Source organism: Acinonyx jubatus, chromosome C1 (genome assembly GCF_027475565.1).
Source record: "Acinonyx jubatus isolate Ajub_Pintada_27869175 chromosome C1, VMU_Ajub_asm_v1.0, whole genome shotgun sequence".
NCBI classification, from domain to species: Eukaryota; Metazoa; Chordata; class Mammalia; order Carnivora; family Felidae; genus Acinonyx; species Acinonyx jubatus.
The window spans coordinates 77,359,950-77,380,913 of NC_069381.1; the positions used below are offsets into that span (position 1 = coordinate 77,359,950).

General features: G+C 36.6%; 1 protein-coding gene across 16 annotated transcripts in view; it reads right to left on the reverse strand.

The window, feature by feature from the left end:
* EVI5 (ecotropic viral integration site 5) overlaps window positions 1-20,964 on the reverse strand; it is a 231,241-nt gene that overhangs the window by 49,367 nt on the left and 160,910 nt on the right. For 15 of the 16 annotated variants that reach the window (XM_027058598.2, XM_027058590.2, XM_027058587.2 and 12 more), the window contains one exon: window positions 17,802-17,897. In XM_027058598.2, the coding sequence (XP_026914399.1) occupies window positions 17,802-17,897 (96 nt within the window). Of the gene's footprint in view, window positions 1-1,323; window positions 1,583-17,801; window positions 17,898-20,964 lie in introns of those variants that run through there. The other variant, XM_053214451.1, reaches the window with a different exon arrangement.

Genomic DNA, 20,964 nt, shown 5'->3' on the forward strand with positions numbered 1-20,964 from the left:
TATACCCAACATGGGGCTCGAACTCACGACCCTGAGATGAAGAGTCACATGCTCTTCTGACTGAGCCAGTTAGGTGCCCCTGTTTAGGTTCTTAAATTTCACATATGAGAGAAATGATATGGTAGATATAGTCAATGGAATATTACTCAGCCATAAAAAAGAAGGAGACTTACCATTTGCAACAACACAATGGATCTAAGGGTAAAATGCTAAGTGAAATAAGTCAGTCAGAGACAGACAAATATCATGATTTCACTCATATGTGAAACTGTTCATATTTTTTTTAATACATCTTCTTTCTATTTATTGTGGGACACCAGTTATCCTTAGTGTTAGATTATCTATCATTCATCCATACCTGTTAGCTAATAACTGTTTTACATTCTTAATCTCTGCATTCACTATGATTATCTCAAGCTTTTCTTCCATGCCAGTATTCCACTTTTCAACACTGTTTATTGAATAGACTACTCTTTTCTAGTCTCTGCAGTGATGCACTGGGTTTCAGTTTGCTTCCCTAGCACCATCTTATTCCTTACATCAGTATTTTTTTTATCATCTTTTGATTTCTTAATTTTATTGAAGTCATGTTTGTTTCATAGCATGAAGCAATTGTAATTCCTCTCTTATCCTTAAGTTACCTTCCTTCTTTCTTTCTCTTTTTTTGCTGAAATAATATAAACCAAGTTGCTGTGCCATTTCTTCTCATGCTCATGGCTGGGTGACTGTCAAGATATTTCAAATGCTTTAAGAATACAGGTTACTTACTAACTCTTTTTTCCACCATATTTAAAAATCTATTTTCTTTGCCCTCCAAGCTCAAGTTTCTTTGAGAACTTTTGTATAGCCTGAGGAATAACACAGGGAAAGGAAGAACCTGGCTAAATAAGGACCTTATTCTTCTGAGATTTTGTTAAATATCTGTATTATCTAACTGGGAGGATATATGTCAAAACCTGGGTTTTAAGATTCGTATAATTCCCCAAATTCAGTGTGTTATCCCCAAGGCCTTCACTTTAAAATCCAGATTTTCATTTTTTAATCTCTTTGACTGGATTGTTCTTCCAGAAGTTTCTGAAATTCCTCATTCAGAAAATTACATACTCATTTTCTTTCTCTCTACATTTGGGATATGAAAGAATCTTCGGGCGATTTTGCTGACTTACCTATCTAGCTTGGTGAACAGGATAGGAAAAGGAGACAGTTGAGGTTAGAAGCCAAGCCCTACTAGGCCTCTTTGTTTTAGACTAGTTTATTTCTTTTCTTAGCTGTCATGTTTAAAGTTTATTGCACTAGGTTTTGCTCCTTTTCCTTTCAGGCTGCTTTTATAATTGAATTTTTTTTTTTAACATTTATTTATTTTTGAGACAGAGAGAGACAGAGCATGAACGGGGGAGGGGCAGAGAGAGAGGGAGACACAGAATCGGAAGCAGGCTCCAGGCTCTGAGCCATCAGCCCAGAGCCCAACACGGGGCTCGAACTCACAGACCGCGAGATCGTGACATGAGCTGAAGTCGGACACTCAACCAACTGAGCCACCCAGGCGCCCCTCAGGCTGCTTTTAAAGTAGAAAAGTAGTTGCCTTAAAAAAAAAAAAAAGCCCTATTTACTATTTTGTTAGATACAAAATTATAGAATCACTGAGAAAGTAAAGCAAAGCTGGAGGCATCATAATTCCAGACTTCAAGCTGTAGTACAAACCTGTAGAAATCAAGACCGTATGGTACTGGCACAAAAAGAGACACACAGATCAATGGAACAGAATAGAGAATCCAAAAATGGACCCACAACTATATGGTCAACTAATCAACAAAACAGGAAAGAATATTCAGTGGAAAAGAGACAGTCTCTGCAACAAATGGTGTTGGGAAAATGGGACAGCAACATGCAAAAGAATGAAACTGGACCACTTTCTTACACCACACACAAAAATAAATTCAAAATGGATGAAAGACTTAAATGTGACACCGGAAACCATCAAAATCCTAGAGGAGAACACAGATAACAACCTCTTTGACCTCGGCTAGAGCAACTTCTTATTAAACACATCTCTGGAATCAGGGGAAACAAAAGCAAAGATGAACTATTGGGACTTTATCAAGATAAAAAGCTTTTGCACAGCAAAGGAAACAATCAACAAAACTAAAAGGCAGCCTACAGAATGGGAGAAGATATTTGTAAACGACATATTGATAAAGGGTTAGTATCCAAAATCTATCAAGAATTTTTCAAACTGAACCCCCAAAAACAAATAATCCAATTAAGAAATGGGTAGAAGACCTCAACAGACATTTTCCAAAGAAGACATCCAGAGGGCTAACAAACATATGAAAAGATGCTCAATATCATTCATCATCAGGGAAATACAAATCAAAACCATGAAGAGATAACAAGTCACACCTGTCAGAATGGCTAAAATTAACAAAACAGGAAACAAGTGTTAGCGAGGGTGGAGAGAAAGGGGGACTCTCTTTGTACTGTTGGTGGGAATGCAAACTGGTGCAGCCACTTTGGAAAAGAGTATGGAGATTCCATAAAAGGTAAAAACAGAACTACCTTACAATCCAGCAATTGCACTATAGGTATTTACCCAAAGGGTACAAAAATACAGATTTGAAGAGTTACCTGAACCCCAATGTTTATAGGAGCATTATCAACAATAGCCAAACTATGGAAAGAACCCAAATGTCCATCAACTGATGAATGGATAAAGAAGAGGTGGTGTCTGCCTGTCTCTGTCTCTGTCTCTATATTAAAATATTACTCAGCCATCAAAAAGAATGAAATCTTACCATTTGCAACAATGTGGATAGAGCTAGAGGGTATTAAGCAAAATAAGTCAGTCAGAGAAAGACAAATACCATATAATGTCACTCATATGTGGAATTTAAGAAACAAAACACATGAACTTATGAGACAGGGGAAAAAAGAAAGGGAAACAAACCATAAGAGGCTCTTAAAGATAGAAAACAAACTGAGGGTTGAATGAGGGAGGTGAGTGGGGGGTGGGTTAGATAGGTGATGGGTGTTACGGAGGGCACTTGATATGATGAGCACTAGGTGTTATATGGAAGTGATGTATCACTGAAGTCTACTCCTGAAAACAGTATTGCACTAAATGTTAACTAGCTAGAATTTAAATAAAAAATTGCAAAGAAAAGGAAAAAAAAAAGTATAGGGTCAGTTTCAATCTACCTCTGGGACACCATTTATTTAAATAAATCTTTACATATGTGGTCCTTAGAACATGCTACTACCTCTTATGGCACAGAATATCAAACCCTCAGGGAGCCTGGGTGGCTCAGTTGGTTGAGTGTTTGGCTCTTGGTTTCAGCTGAGGTCATGATCCCAGGGTGGTAGGATGGAGCCCCATGTCTGGCTCTGTGCTGAGCATGGAGCTTACTTAAGATTCTCTCTCTCTCTCTCTCTCTCTCTCTCTCTCTCTCTCTCTCTCTCTCTCTTCTTTTCTTTCTTTCTTCCCTTCCTTCCTCTCTCTCTCGCTTTTTTCTTTCTCTCCCCCCCACCGCTCTCCCCTGCTCTAGCACACTCTCCCTCTAAAATAAAAAAATTAAAAATTAAAAAAAAGAGTATCAAACTCTCTTAAAGATGGCTGTTTTCTGCCCCCTAAAATTCATTCTGCAATTGTTTTTTGAGCACCCGTTATATGCCAGGTAAAAGGCATACTGCAGTAAATAATATAAATAAGGTTCTAACAGTATTCATGGGAGTGAGTTAATTCTTGATGTGAAGATAATTAAAGACTCTGATAAGAGTCATAAACAATATAAAACATGATGATGAAACAGAGAGTAAACGGTGTAAGGGTCCAACTTTACGAAGGTGGTCAGGGTAAATCTGTGAGTGGGTGACTTTTGAGATAAAAATGATGAGAAGGAACCACCACAGAATGGCTCAGGGAGCATAGTGTCCAAATGCAGAGTAGAGTAAGAGCAAAAGCCTTCATGTAGGAATGAATAAGTTTGGTGCAAGCAACATAAAGGAGGATGGTGTTGCTAGAGCATAACACATGAAGGGTAGTGTGGTTTATGACACAGTCAAGAGAAGTAGGCAGGAGCCAGACAACTCAGGGACTTCAAGGCCACAGAATGAGTACAGCACTTTTGTTTGATGAACCAAGTTTTCTTTGTTGCTATTTTTCTATGATTATTTGGAAGTTCTAATTCTTATTTCCCTTCTAGCAATGATTATCTTAAAGTATATACGTTTAAATATATATACTTTTCAAAAATTACAATAGTAATCATCTAAGTTCATATAGTGTAAAAAGTAAACTCCTGCCCCTTACTCTTTTGCACTAAGCCCTTTACTCTCCTCAGAGGGAACACTGTCAACAGTTGTGACAGGTATCACAGCAGACTACTCTAATGTATTTAAATATAAATATGTGTATACTACACACACATACTTTTTAAAACGCACATGGAATTATGTTCTACATTGTCTATGATTTGTTTTTCTCACTTAATATGTCTTGCAGATCTTTAGTCTTTCTTGAAGATAGAGACTATGACAAGTATGGATTTACTATGGTTTAACAATTCTCCTATTTAAGAGTGGTTACCAATATTTTTAAAGAATAAAAACGATGTGGGGCGCCTGGGTGGCTCAGTCGGTTAAGCGTCCAACTTCAGCTCAGGTCACGATCTTGCGGTCCGTGAGTTCGAGCCCTGCGTCGGGCTCTGGGCTGATGGCTCAGAGCCTGGAGCCTGCTTCTGATTCTGTGTCTCCCTCTCTCTCTGCCCCTCCCCCGTTCATGCTCTGTCTCTCTCTGTCTCAAAAATAAATAAACGTTAAAAAAAAAAATTAAAAAAAAAAAAGAATAAAAACGATGTTGGATTTCTGCATCCATCTTAAGAAGTTAAAGAACACAAAGTAAGTCTAACCTGGAAGGAAATACTAAAAATAAGAACAGCAATAAAACAGAAAAAAAAAGTGGCTTATCATTAAATTTGCCTTTGCTAATATTCTCCTGGCCAGTGGTATTAGAAGTATTGGTTATTAGAAGCACTATTCCTTTCTCCTTTCTTGAATGTTTTACAGATGCTTAATATGCCCACCCAATTCTCAATTGAAATTTATAATTAGTTGATACATTTTTATAATTTTAGAATACGAAATCAGTATTTGGCATAGTTTAACATTTTAAGCTTTTCAAATTAAAACTTCAAACAAGGTTTACAAATAGACATCACACCCTTAAAGGAAATAACAGAAACAATTAGTAATCTCTATGCTCTCTTCATAGAGATTTCAAAATAAATCTAAGGTTATACATAGGATGTGGGTTTTTCACTGGGAGAAGTATTACAGAAAGTTTGTGGTATTAGAAGGGTCATGACACAATGCAGGTTGCTTAGTCTCAAATGCAAGTGTAAAGTTTACATTTAAAAAATATTTTAAATTACATGCACAGATAAAAAATATACCTCAAAGAGAGACTATGCTAAACATATATCCAAGCGCTCTCTCTCTCCTTTGTAAAGCTAAAATATTTCAGAGGCCATAAGAAGGCAATATCTTTGCTGTTTTAAAGGTTAAATAATACTTTTTTTCAAGGCTATATTATGAAACTATGTTCAACGGTCACAGAGGCAACCATGTTAACTTGCAGCAGGGGGACAATTTTTAAGTCCTAATTTGGTATTTTCGATGCATTTATTAAAGCAAAATATATTAAGCAAATTATAACTGCATATGAAATTACTATAGAAGAAAACCCAATGATATGAGTAAATCCCTGACAGGTGATAAGTAATCACCGTGATTAATCAACATAACCTTACTGAAACATCAATAGCAACCACTAAGCTCTAGTAAGTTATTACTGATTTGTACTTTGCCCAAAGAAAAATTAATCATAATAGTAACTGTGGTAAATGGTAGCCTCTCTGTGACTTCAAGGTGACTCATTTGAAACATCTAAAAACAAAATCACACTCATCTCACATACTATTGATAAAGTTTCTAAAACAGTTTCCTGTAATTTAAAGTCATGCACAAAAAAGGTTTGAATATTTTTTATGGTTTAGCAACTAGAAAAAAGTACATATAAATACTTTTAAGAAAATAATAAGGTAATTTGAAAGTATGTAAGGAAGAACATAAATCTAAAAAAAAATTTAATGCTAAGACTGACTTAATTCCATTTGTGAAGAGAAAGAATAAACACAAATATGCATTTTAAAGTGATCTTTCTTATAGGACCAACTACATGTCCATATGAAAAGTCAGCATTTGCATAAGGTCAAAAGCTAGAAAATATTTCTTATAAATCATAGTTTAATTAGAAGCAAATCAATTTTGTGATGAATACTTAAATTTATAGGATTCCAAGGGTCCCAAAAAACCACGAGATTATATAAAGTATTTTTTATAATAGACTTTTTAAAGAACAGTTTTTGATTTACAGAAAAAATGAGAAGACAGAAAGTTCCCATATACCTCCTGCACTAGTTTCCCTATTATTAGCATCTTTCATTATTGTGGTAAATTTGTTATAATTCATTATAATTAATGAATCAATACTGATATATTTCTAACTAAAGTCTACAGTTTATTCAGATTTCCTTAGTTTTTTTGTTTGTTTGTGAGCTAATGTCCTTCTTCTGTCCTAAGATCCTATGTAAGATACCACATTACATTACATTTTGCTGTCATGTCTCCTTAGGCTCCTCTTGGCTGTGATAGTTACTCAGACTTTACTTGCTTTTGATGAGCTCTGAGGAGTGCTGGTCAAGTAAGTATCTTGTAGGATGCCCCACCATTGAACTTTGTCTGACATTTCTTCTCATGTCAAGAATGGGGTATAAAGGTTACTAAAAGACTACAGAAATACCATTTTCATACCGTATCAAGGGGACGAACTATCAATATGATTAATAACTACTGATGTTGACCTTGATTATCTGTGTTGAGGTAGTGTTTGTGAAGTTTCTCCACTATACAGTTACTCTTTTTTTTCTGCCTTTTCCATACTGTACCCTTCAGAGGGAAGTCATTGTGCACAGTCCACACTTAAGGAGAAGCACTTATTTTTCTTCTCCTTAAGGGTAGAATATCTACAACAATTATTTAGAATTCTTCTGCATAGAAATTTATCTCTTTTCCCTCATTTATTATTTTTTTAATCATTATTTATATCAGTATGGACTCTTGGATATTTTATTTTTTTAAGTTTATTTATTTTATTTTTGAGAGAGTTATGAATGGGGGAGGGGCAGAGAGAGAGGGAGAGACAGAGAATCCCAAGCAGGCTCCACACTGTCAGTGTGGAGCCCGATGCAGGGCTCAAACCCACGAACAGTGAGATCATGACCTGAGCCAAAGGTGGATGCCTAACTGACTGAGCCACCCAGGTGCCCCTTGGATACTTACTTTATACTGTGAGTTACAATCTACTATGAAGTACTTTAAGTATTTTTTCCTTAATTGTTCTACCTTTGGCCATTAGGAGCTCTTTAGGTTGGTTCATCTGTCCCTTTAAGATACTCCTATTAATATAGGATTTTGTTTTTGAGCTTCTCCTTTCCCTAGTATTATAAGATGTCTAGGCTCATCTTCGTCCTTACTGTATTTCCTGTCCCAGCCCTGGAATCAGCTATTTCTCTGAGGAGCCTTGGTTTCTTTTACTAGAGAATGGTATGAGAGACCAAGATGTAAATAACAGGTGTACATAAACTAAACCTTAGTAATTTTTAATAACACCAAGATGATCATTGCCATGATGGTACTTAAAGGTCTAATCACTCTTCAGTAATTCTTCAGATGCTACATACAGCAATAACTTAAAAACCTCTAGGTATTTAATTTCTTCATATTTAACTGCATACTAAAGTTGGATACCAAAGAATCTGAACACCTAAGTAAAAAAAAATTTTTAACTGAATTTTATAACACTTAATGACTACATAGCAAGCTGAGTAAAATATTCTATATATCTAACTTCCTCTGCTGAGAATTATTATTAAAACTAGGTAAAATTACAGAATAGCTATATTCATAATTTAAAATGCTTAAGATTTTGAGAAAATCATTTAAGAAAAATGAAAAATATTTTACTATTTAAGTTGCTCAAAATGAAAACCATTTTACTTCAAGTGCGGGGAAACTTCCAAAAAGAAGTTTGTTAGCCAAGAGCTGGCAGATAAACTACCACCTGTTGTGAAACCATTAACAAATTAGCTCAGGAAACTGGAAAGCACAGACTGATCACAAAGCTTTATGATAAACACCATCATTTAGTAATGTCACTGTAATTTAATGTTATTAAAACACATATTTTAAAGTTCAGTGATAAAGATTTTATCACTTCCTCTCCATCTCTGCCAAAACTGCATACTGATCTGGGCACACTGATTTAAACCTAACTCACTCATTTTAGGTCAGAACAGAATTTTGAGTGGGTGTTTTTTAAGCCACGAGTGGCTGGGGTATTGCCCATGTGAGGCATCCCTAGAGGTTATCTGCTGGGCAAACTAACGAAAGTGGGTAAATGTTACTGGCTACCAGGAAAAGAACAAAAAGTTGGATTTGAGTAGAACTACACTGTTTTAAATTAAAATTTTTCCATTACTTATAACCAAGCAGCATTAATTTTATAGATGTGCTTGACCCCCAAAAGCTTTTAATATGGTTATGACAAATTAATCTGCTTATCTTTATAATAACCAAAATACAAATTCAATTCCAGGCAAAATATCAGAAAGCTTCAGTTTAATTCCTACCAAATTTATTCAACTATCTGAACAAAAATGAACTTTTCTGTGTTTTGTTCCACCTGCAAAGCAGAGCAAGTTCTATTTAATATGAATGTAAAAATAAAGTCCTTGACTAATAAATAACATTTGGATCAATGAATAAAGGTGGAAAATTCCACTAAGAGAAAGAGGAAACACTTTTTAACCACCATTTCCTCCCTCCTAAATACTATGAATTACTCTTAAAAGCATTTTTTCTGAATCAAGTTCAATTAAATCTTTTTAATAGGTTAAATGTCTTTTTTTCCTTCTTAATTTTTACTTTTTTTTTAAATTTACATCCAAGTTAGTTAGCATATAGTGCAGCAATGATTTCAGGAGTAGATTCCCTAATTCCCCTTAACTATTTAGCCCATCTCCCCTCCCACAACCCCTCTAGTAATCCTGTTTGTTCTTCATATTTCAGAGTCTCTTATGTTTTCATCCCCCTCCCTGTTTTTAGATTGTTTTTGCTTCCCTTCCCTTATGTTCATCTGTTTTGTATCTTAAAGTCCTCATATGAGTGAAGTCATACGATATTTGTCTTTCTCTGACTAATTTCGCTTAGCATAATACCCTCTAGTTCCATTCATGTAGTTGCGAATGGCAAGATTTCATTCTTTATGACTGCCGAGTAATCACCCCAATGTTTATAGGAGCACTACCAATAATAGCCAAAGTATGGAAAGAACTCAAATGTCCATCAATGGATGAATAGATAAAGAAGATGTGGTGTATAAATGTACAGTGGAGTATTGCTAGGTTAAATGTCTTCTAATTGATCACTCCTAAGCTCAAAAACCTTGAATGACTTTTCTTGCTTTTTTTTTTTTTAACATTTATTCATTTTTGAAAGGCAGAGAGAGACAGAGCACGAATGGGGGAGGGGCAGAGAGAGAGGGAGACACAGAAACAAAAGCAGGCTCCAGGCTCCGAGCTGTCAGCACAGAGCCTGACGCGGGGCTTGAACTCACAGACCCCGAGATCATGACCTGAGCCGAAGTCAGACGCTTAACCGACTGAGCCACCCAGGTGCCCCTTGAATGACTTTTCTATCTTATTCAGACAAAGGCCCAAGTTCTTAGGCCCCACATAATCTGCCCTATTTAATCCTCAGACCTCCTCTACTTCCCCTCTTACTTCACCCAAGGGCTCGAATCAGACATGATTCTTGCCTTAGGCTCTTTGCCTTTATTAATACCTTAGCAGGGAATTCTTTCCCTAAATTTGCATGCCTCACCTGCTTGAAATCTTTAACTATCCCACCCCCCCCCATTTTTTTTTTTTTTGAGAGAGAGAGAGACAGACAGACAGACAGAGCATGCCCGAGCAAGTGCAAGCAAGGGAAAGACAGAGAATCTTAAGCAGGTGGAGCCCAACAAGGGGCTCAATCCCATGACCCTGAGATCACAAGCTGAGCTGAAATCAAGAGTTGAATGTTCAACTGACTGAGCCATCCAGGTGCCCCTAAATATCCCCTTCTAATATGCCATTTCTTACAACATTATTACTTTTTATTTTTCAAAATGGCACTTTAAAAAAAGAGTTTTTTTTTTATTTTTGAGAGAGAGTGTTGTGCTGATAACAGAGAGCCCAATGTGGGGCTCAAACTCACAAACTATGAGATCATGACCTGTGCCAAAGTCAGATGCTTAACCGACTGAGCCACCAGGTGCCCCTACAACATTATTTTAAAATAGTAAAAGTATCCTACTCTCAACATTCCAACGCTCTTCCTTTCTTACATTTTTTTCTCCATTGTATTCATCATCTTCTAAATTACCCACTATATGATTCATTTATTTTATTCATCTGACTTCTCTACCATTAAACTTGACAATGAAAGGGATTTTTGTGTTTTGTTCACTAATTCTTCTAAAGTGTTTAGAGTAGTGACTAGCCGATAGTAGGCACTCCATAAATATTTATTGAACTGAGTCCAATACCACATTCAAATTAATAATCTATTCTTTTAGCCACATCGGGACTTTTCAACACGAGTAATTAAAATAGTGTGAGATGGTTTATAGAAGAAGTCTATAACTGAGTGGGTTAGTGGAGCAAAGACAACAAAATAAACTGGGATGGCATCAAGAGAGAAGGCTGATCACAGCAGGTCAAACTTAAGCTGACCTCTGAATGAAAAGCAAGATCAAAAGAGAAGAGAAGAAGAACAGAGTGAACTGGGATTTAAAGGATTTTTTTTTTAAGTTTATTTATTTTGAGAGAAAGTGAGTGTGCGGGAAGAGAGAAGGGCAGAGAGAGAGAGAGAGAGAGAAAAAGAGAGAGAGAGAGAGAGAGAGAGAGAGAGAGAGAGAGAGAATCCCAAGCAGGCTCTGCACTGTCAGTGCAGAGTCAGCTGAAGGGCTTGATCCCATGACCCAAGAGATCTAACCTAAGTTGAAATCAAAAGTCAGATGCGCAACCAACTGAGCCACCCAAGTGACTCAATTTGCAGGATTCTTAACCAGTTTATTGTGGCTCAAGTATAGGTAAATGCTAGAAAAAGTAGGAAATGAAGCTAGAAAGGGAGGGAAGATCAGAGCAAAGAGAGTCTTGTGCAGAGAAGCCAGACTTTGAACTCTGTCCTGAAAGCCACTGGAAGCTACTAAGTAGGTAATGAACAAGGAACTAGCAGAAAGTCAGGGAAGGAAAGAGAGACAGGGAGACAGAGAATCCAAAGCAGGCTCTGCACTGTCAGCTTGGAGCCCGATGTGGGGCTCGAATTCATGAAACCGTGAGATCATGACCTGAGCCAAAACCAAGAGTCAGACACTTAACCAACTAAGCCACCCAGATGCTCTGAGGAAAGTTTATAAACTTTAAATCAGACCTAAAGTTTCAAGTTGACTGAAGCATCTTTGAAATCAAATTTAATAAACTTCAGCCTCACAAGTGTATCTACTACCAAATACTGTGTTTATACAAATGAGTATTTGTTCACCTCATGTATTTCCTCATCTAAATAGGACACTTATACAAGTATAATTTCATATACTTTAAGAAGGCCTTAATTATATTAATAACAGATTACATAATAATATAGTTTATTAAGTGAAGAGTTGGAGAGAAATTGGTTTATGGCAGATAATTTTCTTAATTCATTTATTTAAATTCAAGTTAGTTAACATACAATGTAGTGTTGGTTTCAGGAGTAGAACCCAGTGTTTCATCACTTATATATGACATCCAGTGCTCATCCCAACAAGTGCCCTCCTTAATGCCCATCACCCCATCCCCATCCCCTCCAGCAACTCTCAGTTTGTTCTCTGTATTTAAGAGTATCTTATGGCTTGCCTTGCTCTCTGTTTTTATCCTATTTTTCCTTCTATGGGAAAAAATTTTATTCACAAGAGAGTAATGTTAATTGGAAGAGTTAGTCCAAAGAAATATGAAATATCAAAATATTTGACAGAGTTCTCCCCCTAGTGGAACCTGAAAATGATTGAAATGATTTTCCATGACTAAGAACAACCTAAAATGTATTATTCTTATAATTGAAAAAGCAGTTTCAGATTTTAGCAAGAGATCTATTCATGGATCTTAATCTGCATGCAATGAGCAAATGAATGAAAGTTGAATCATCAAAATGTTTACTGAAAACAAATTTACTAAATGTATTAAGAGGGAGCTAGCCATGGAGAACTCAGTAAGAAGAAATACCTTAAAAGCAGAGGACTAGGGGGTACAGAGAAATATCAATTAAGGAAGGCATAGTAGTTTGCGGAATGGTACAGAATTTTGAAAGAATGTGAAAATTTTGAAAAGTGTGTGTATGTGTAGTGGGCAGGGAGGGAGGACGAATAGGTAATGCAGATTGGGGCAACAATGAGAAGGTAAGCATTTTATGCTGAGGAACTTTGATATGATTTGCTAGGTAAAAGACAGTCAATAAAAGTTTTTTATGTTGTAGAAAGCTAATTCTGATAGCTTTGTGGAAGAGCTGAGGCTAGAGAAAAGAGAACTGGCAAGGAAGTTACTACAATAGTTCAGGTAAGGCTGGGGACAGAAGAATTCAGGGAATGGCTGGGGGAATAGAAAGGCTAAGAAAGAGTGAAAGAAAAGTTTCTGAAATTAAAATTACCTTTGATTTAGTTTTAGATTTACTCAGCACTTTTCTCTTTTGAAGGAACTGAAGAGCTAGGCAAGACACATCAGTCTGTATGAGTTATTAAAAATTATCTGAAAGCCAATCTACAAGAGTAGGTGAGTAGGTAAAAGGTTGGTAGAAATGTTAACTAGCACAAGCATTTTGTAAAAATAATTTGGTATTATCCAGTAAAGTTGAAAGTTTATATACTCTCTCTCTATATATAGCTTTGATGTAAAGGGCTAAAAAAAACGTGTAAGTGAAGTTCCTACTAGGTTGAACAATTCAGTAAGAGATGGTACCATTGATCAAGACTTGAGATACAGGGGCATCTGAGTGGCTCAGTCAGTTAAACGTCCCAACTCTTGCTTTCAGCTCAGGTCATGATCTCACAGTTTGTGAGACTGAGCCCTCCATCAGGCTCTGCTCTGACAGTGTGAAGCCTGCTTGGGATTCTCTCTCTCTGCCTGTCCCCCACTCACGCTCTCTGTCTCTCTCTTGCTCAAAATAAATAAATAAAATTAAAAAAAAAAAAAAGAAGGCTTAATACAAAAAAAAATTTGGAGGGAATGAAATAGGAACACATATAATTAAAACAAATTTTTTTAATGTTTATTCATTTTTTGAGAGACAGAGAGAGACAGAGCGTGAGTAGGGGAAGGGCAGAGAGAGAGGGAGACACAGAATCTGAAAGCAAGCTCCAGGCTCTGAACTGACAGCAGAGAGCCCGATGCAGGGCTCCAACTTACGGACCAGGAGATCATGACCTGAGCCGAAATCGGACACTTAACCGACTGAGCCACCCAGGCACTCCTAGGAACACATATAATTTTAAACACGTTGAATTTGAAATGCTTGTGCAACTTCCGGGGGGAGTGGTCTTCTGTCCATTAAAACTATTACTCCACTCATCAAAAGATACAAGTTAAAAAACAACAATGAAAGACAAGTCAGAGTAGGAGTAGGTATTTGCAAAACATAATCTCAATAAATAAAGAACTACACATCCAAAGAAAAAGACAACCCAGTAGAAAAATACATACAAAAAGACTTTAGCAGGTACTTTAAAAAAGAGGAAATCTAAGTGGCCAACATCATTAGCGATCAGGTAAATGGCAATTAAAACCGTGACAAAATATCAATGTGTACCCATCAGAATGGCACAAGTTAAAGCATCTCTCACCACCAAGTGTTGAAGAGGATATGGAACAAGCAAGAACTTTCATATGCTGCTGCTGGGAGTTTAAACTGGTACAAGCCCTTTGGAAAATAAAGTTGAAGATTTGCATGCTCTGTGACATAACTATTCCACACTTTGGAATAGTTTTGGTATACATGCTAGAGAAACATGTACATGTGGTCAGTATAGTGCACAAGATTGCTCATAATCACAGCACTGTTCAAAACAGTCCCAACTGGGAAACACCCAAATGACCACTAATATTAAGATAGAGAGATACATTATGATGTTTTCATAAAATGGAACATGTACAACAATAAAAATGATTACTCTTTCTAAAATAATGTTGAACAAAGAACAGACAAAAATTAAAATATTCAATAAGACTCTACTCAAAATTCAGAAACAGGGAAAATTAAACTGTACAGAAAGGCATATAAAGATGACACAATTATAAGGAAAAGCAAAGGAGCGATTACCAAAAAACTCAAGATAAGGGAGTAGGGTATGATTGGGTAGACTTCTGGGGTATAGGCAATATCCTCTATCTTGACCTGAACAGTGATTATATGGGTAATGTGTTTACCCATATTATGTTGTTGCTTTGTATTATGAACTTCTCTGTATGTTGTGTTAGTGTTTTTTAAAATGGCTTTTAAAAAAGGTTTAAAAATTATTGGTTAGGGGAAACATGCTACGCCTGGAGTTACATTAGGATTTGTTGTCATACAAGATAGCTCCTGAAGCCATGTGAGACCTTTCATTTGAGCACAGCTCTCAAAAAGCCAAAAACTTGGATTTTCAGAAGAATATAAACATTCAGAACTGAATGTTTAGACTGAAAAACAATAAACAAGAAAGAAGAGAGGCAAAAGTGAGTGGTGCAGGAAAGCCAAGAGAGGAGAGAATGTAAAGAGGATGACTGGCTAACAATGACAAATGAAATAAACTCAAGCAGGATAAATACTGAAAAAGTGCCAATGAATTTAGCAATTAGGATGCCAGTGATTATTTAATCAAAAGCCATTTGATGCCAACATACTCCTGATGGTAAAAATTTCATGCATTTTCTTTTCTATTTTTCAAAACAGATGTTATATTTCATTTTAAACAAGACATGCCACATTATCAGGCTCTTTGTTTTAATTACTATTTCAGAATAAATAAAAAGAGTGATATAAATCTTGCTGTTTGTGACTAAGATGTACAGAAATGTAGCAAAATTTTATAATTTTCTTGATGTTGGAAAACTATAGGCTTAAACTAGAATTGCCTGTGATACCATGATTTAAATTGCTGATTACAAATATATTATGCAGTCAGTTCATGTCTAAAGTTTTCCTGCATATGTGTTACTTTACAGGGAATATTACCAACAGAACACAAAAGCTATCTTTTTATAAACTTATACAAATCATAATGTGTTTTTAATTACTTTTGATGCAGATCAAAAGATGAGGCTATAATATATATGTCTTAAAAACTAAGCAAATTCTGAACTGAAATTTAAGACCAAAGGATATTTCAAGTAGGAAGAAATTCTAGATGCTGTAGCAAAAACTCTATTATAACTTGGAACAGAATATAACACATTTTTAAAGAAATAAGATTTTAAACATAATACTTTTCCCATATTAGAAATTTACTACCTTATACTGTATAAGAAATAAGACATAGAGTGAAAAAAAACATTTCTTTTTGAATTCTCATTTGAAAATCGCTTTGGCAATGTACGAATATGATAAACTTTCACTCAAAATTGGACTGAGAGCAGAGGTAACGAAAGAAGAAGTAGGAAATTAGTTAGCCATCCAAAGGAATGAAATTTTGACATTTGCAATGATGAGGATGGGGGCAGCTGGGTGGCTCAGTTTGTTAGGCGTCCAACTCTTGGTTTTGGCTCAGGTCATCATCTCACAGTTCAGTTCATGGGTTTGAGCCCCACATTGGGCTCTTTGCTGGCAGTGTAGGGCCTGCCTGGGACTCTCTCTCTCCTTCTCTCTCTGCCCCTCCCCCACGTGCTCTTTCTCTCTTTCGGTCTCTCTCTCAAAATAAATAAACTCTAAAAAAGAATGATGTGGATGGAGGTAGAGTGTATTATGGTAAGCAAAACAAGTCAGGCAGCGAAAGACAATACTACATGATTTCACTCATATGTGGAATTTAAGAAAACAGATGAACATATGGGAAGGGGAAAAAAAGAGAGAGAGCGAAATAAACCATAAGAGACTCTTAACTATATAGAACAAACAGGGTAGATAAATGGGTGATGGGTATTAAGGAGGGCATTTGTTGTGCTGAGCATACAGTGTTATATGTTAAGTGATGAATCACTAAATTCTACTCCTGAAAACACTATTACACTATGTTAACTAATCAGAATTTAAATAAAAATTTGAAAAGGGTGGGGGGGGAATAGGTAAATTTAACAAAAATAAAAACTTTCGTGCATCAAAAAACAACAAGAGAACAAAAAGGCAACCCAAAGGAAGGGAGAAAACATTTGCAAATTATAGTCTGATAAGGAACTGACACTGAGAATATATAAGCAACTTCTACAACTCAACAACAACCTGATTCTGTAAAGAAAATACACAAATGGCAAATAAGCAAATGAAAAGATGGTCAACATCACTAATCGTTAGGGAAATGCAAATCAAAACCACAATGAGCTACCACTTCACACTGATCAGGATGGCTATTATAAAAAAACAAACAAGCAACAACAAAACCCCCAGAAAATTGACAAGTGTTGGTGAGGATGTGGCAAAATAAGAACCTTGTGCATTGGCTAGTGAGAATGTAAAATGGGGCTATGGCAAATAGTACAGCAATTCCTTAAAAAGTTAAACACAAAATTATCACATGATCCATCAACCCCACTTCTGGGTAAATCCCGAAGAATTGAAAGCAGGGATTCAAACGGATGTGTACAACCATGTTCATAGCGGCATTAACACAATAGCCAAAAGGAGGAAGCAACCCAAGTGTTCACCAATGGATAAACAAAATGTGGTATACACATACAACGGAGTATCACTCAGTCTTAAAAAGGAAATACATGTTTTCACATACAACATGGATAAACCTTGATGACATTATGCTAAGTGAAATAAGCCAGTCACAAAAAGACAAATACTGTATCATCTTACTTATATGAGGTACCTAGAATAGTCTAATTCAGAGATGAAAAGCAGAATGGTGGTTTCTGGGGGTTTGGGGATGAGGGGTATTAGGACATGTTCAATAGGTCAACTTCCAATTTTGCAAGATGAAAAGAGATCTGGAGACTGGTTGCAGATCAATGTCAATGTATTTAGTGTCACAGAACTGTATACTTTAAAAGAGTAAATTTTATGTTAAATGTATTTTACCACAACCAAAAAAATGGACTTGGAAATGAACAAGTGTTGAAAATAACAATCACTCGGGGCACCTGGGGGGCTCAGTAGGTTAAGCATCTGGCTTCAGCTCAGGTCAAGATCTCACCATCGTGAGTTCAAGCCCCACGTTGGGCTTTGTGCTGACACTTCAGAGCCTGGAGCCTACTTCAGATTCTGTGCCTCCCTCTCTCTCACCCCCTCCTCCACTCGCATTCTGTCTCTCTCTCAAAAATAAACAAACATTAAAAAAAAATTTAAAAAACAGAAACAAACACAAAAAAATAACAATCACAGTTATTAGGAGGAAGATGTAAATGGTGCAGGAAAGGGGCAGAGGGAAGGAGAAACTATTGCCTTATTTTTGTGTGTCCTTTATTGTTTTCATATGGTACCTGGATTTCCAGCTCAGCAATGTGCTGCTGTAATTCAGCCACAGCAGCTATGCTATCTGCTTCCCGGAGTCTCACAGCCATCACTTCTTCCTTGTTCTAGGGAAGAAACAAAATAAACCAAAAATAAACCATGTAATAAACCAAAAATAAAACATAAACACTTGTAATCTGCCTCAAATTTAAAAAATAACAAATAGATTAAATGAGAGAAAAAAATTGCCATTATCTCCTGAACTTGATATAAAATGAAGACCAAATATATAGAATAGCATTCCATCTTTAAGCATTGAGAAACACCACTCATGGGGTGCCTGGGTGGCTCAGTAGGTTAAGCGTCCAACTTTGGCTCAGCTCATTATCTCACAGTTCATGAGTTTGACTCCCGCGTTGGGCTCTGTGCTAACAGCTCAGAGCCTGGAGCCTGCTTCCGATTCTGTGTCTCCCTCTCTCTCTCTCTCTATGCCCCTCCCTGGCTCGTGCGTGGTCTCTCTCTCAAAAATAAATAAAAATAAACACCACTCATATAAATAAATGTTGCATAAAATGTTAAAATAAAAATGAACTTAATTAAAAATTCGTATCACTGTTGACTGTGAAAGCTGCTCATTTTTTATGTAAGAGCAAATATTGGGGAGCCTGGGTGGCTCACTCGGTTAAGCATCCGACTTCGGCTCAGGTCATGATTTCATGATTCATGGGTTGAAGCCCCACAGCAGACTCTGTGCTGACAGCTCAAAGCCTGGAGCCTGCTTGGGATTCTGTGTCTCCCACTCTCTCTGCCCCTTGCCCACTCATGCTGACTCTCTCTCTCTTGCTCTCTCTCTCTCAAAAATAAAGAAACATTGGGGCGCCTGGGTGGCTCAGTCGGTTAATCGTCCGACTTCAGCTCAGGTCATGATCTCGCGGTCTGTGGGTTCGAGCCCCACGTTGAGCTCTGTGCTGACAGCTCAGAGCCTGGAGCCTGTTTCAGATTCTGTGTCTCCCTCTCTCTCTGACCCTGCCCCATTCATGTTCTGTCTCTCTCTGTCTCAAAAATAAATAAAAACGTTAAAAAAATTAAAAAAAAAAAAAGAACAAATATTGACAACTTTCAAATACCTAATGAGGACAACAGATTAACAGGCAATGTGGATGCTGAGAGAGTATATTAGCTAGACAATATTTAAAAATTATATTCTTTCTGAGGCAATAAATGTCAATGAATTTTTACATTATGCTAAAGAGAATTAGATTATATCATAATTCTAACCTTCCTAGGAAAAGTATAATATTTAACTCTACTACCTCAAAATTTCATGAAGAAAACCCCAAAACTGTATTCTACAATATCTGTGCCAAATTATACTGATCCAGAAGTAACAAAATATGAAAAAAATACGTTAGAGAAATATAGAGTTTACAAAAATATTTTGCTCCTCCATTTACTTCAGTTGCAATTTAGCAATCATTAGTATAAAAAATGTACAGGGTGGTAACCTTAGGAGAAATTTAGCACCAACCATGGGAGAGAGCCACCTAAAACATTTTATCCTTCAGGTTAGCCTTCAAATGACTGCAGTCTCATAAGAGACTCTAAACTCTAAACTCTAGAGAGCACCGGCTAAGCTGCTCCTGAATTTCTGATTCACAGAAACTCTAGGATATTAGTGCTTATTGCTATTTTAAGCCACTAAGTTTTAGAAGTAATTTTTTAAAAAGTAATACAGGGGTGCCTGGGTGGCTCAGTTAAGCATCCAACTTCTGATTTCAGCTCAGGTCATGACCTTATGGTTCATGAGATGGAGCCCCTCGTCAGTCGTCTGTGCTGACAAGCAGGAACCTGCTTGGGATTCTCTCTCTCCCTCTCTCTCTCTGCCCTGCCCCAGCCCGTATGCACTTACTCACTCTCTCTCAAAATAAACATTAAAAAATAGTAATAGAGGGGCGCCTGGGTGGCTTAGTTGGTTAAGCGTCTGACTTTGGCTCAGGTCATGATCTCACAGTCCGTTGAGTTCGAGCCCCACGTCAGGCTCTGTGCTGACAGCTTGGAGCCTGGAGCCTGCTTCAGATTCTGTGTCTCCCCTTCTCTCTCTCTGACCCTCCCCCGTTCATGCTTTGTGTCTATCTCAAAAATAAATAAAAACATTAAAAAAAAAATTAAGAGGTTGCCTTCTAAAAAAAAAAAAAAACAGTAATAGAGAACTACTACTTTACTAATGTTAATTAACAATTTATAAAAATTATACTAATCAAAATTATTTTATGTAAATTACATACACATTTAGCTATGTAAATTTATTAATACTTTCAAATGTATATTATAAATTACATGAAATTATGTTAATCAAGTAAAAAACCCAAAATTTACCTTAATCTTCCCCCTCTCTAATCACCAAGTCTTATTGGTTCTCTATAAAAATAGATTGTGAATTTATCTATTTCTCTTTATTTAAATGCTAACAGCTGGGCCCAAGCTAGCTACTCTGTCCTGTGCTATTTCCTGATGATCTCATATCACATCTCTCTCCAACCTCACCTTAAACCTACCTCCACACACAATGGCATGTATATTCCTTTAAAAAATAACTACATTAATTGCTACAAGCACTATCCCCTAATAAATGCTTAAATGCTAAAATTAGTTGCTGAAACTTTAAGCATATATGCATAGCCTTAAAATAGTTCCCCCCCCAATATTTATTAATTACTGTGGTGGTTTTAACATATACCCACAAATTCTTTAATACTTTTTCCTTTTTCTTTTCTTTTTTTTTTTAAATTTTTTTAAACGTTTATTTATTTTTGAGACAGAGAGAGACAGAGCATGAACGGGGGAGGGTCAGAGAGAGAGAGAGGGAGACACAGAATCTGAAACAGGCTCCAGGCTCTGAGCTGTCAGCACAGAGCCCAACACAGGGCCCGAACTCACGAACCACGAGATCATGACCTGAGCCAAAGTCGGACACTTAACCGACTGAGCCACCCAGGCGCCCCTAATACTTTTTCCTTGAGGAGGTATGGCTTAACACCCCTGCCTGCCATCAGACTGCAGGCTGGACTTAGTAACTTGCTTATAATGAACCGAGTATAAGAGAAAAAAAGTTCTGTAGTGGAGAAAGCTGGCAGACACCAACTTAAATGACCAAGGTTACCAGCATTAACCGTAAGATATATTTATACGAAG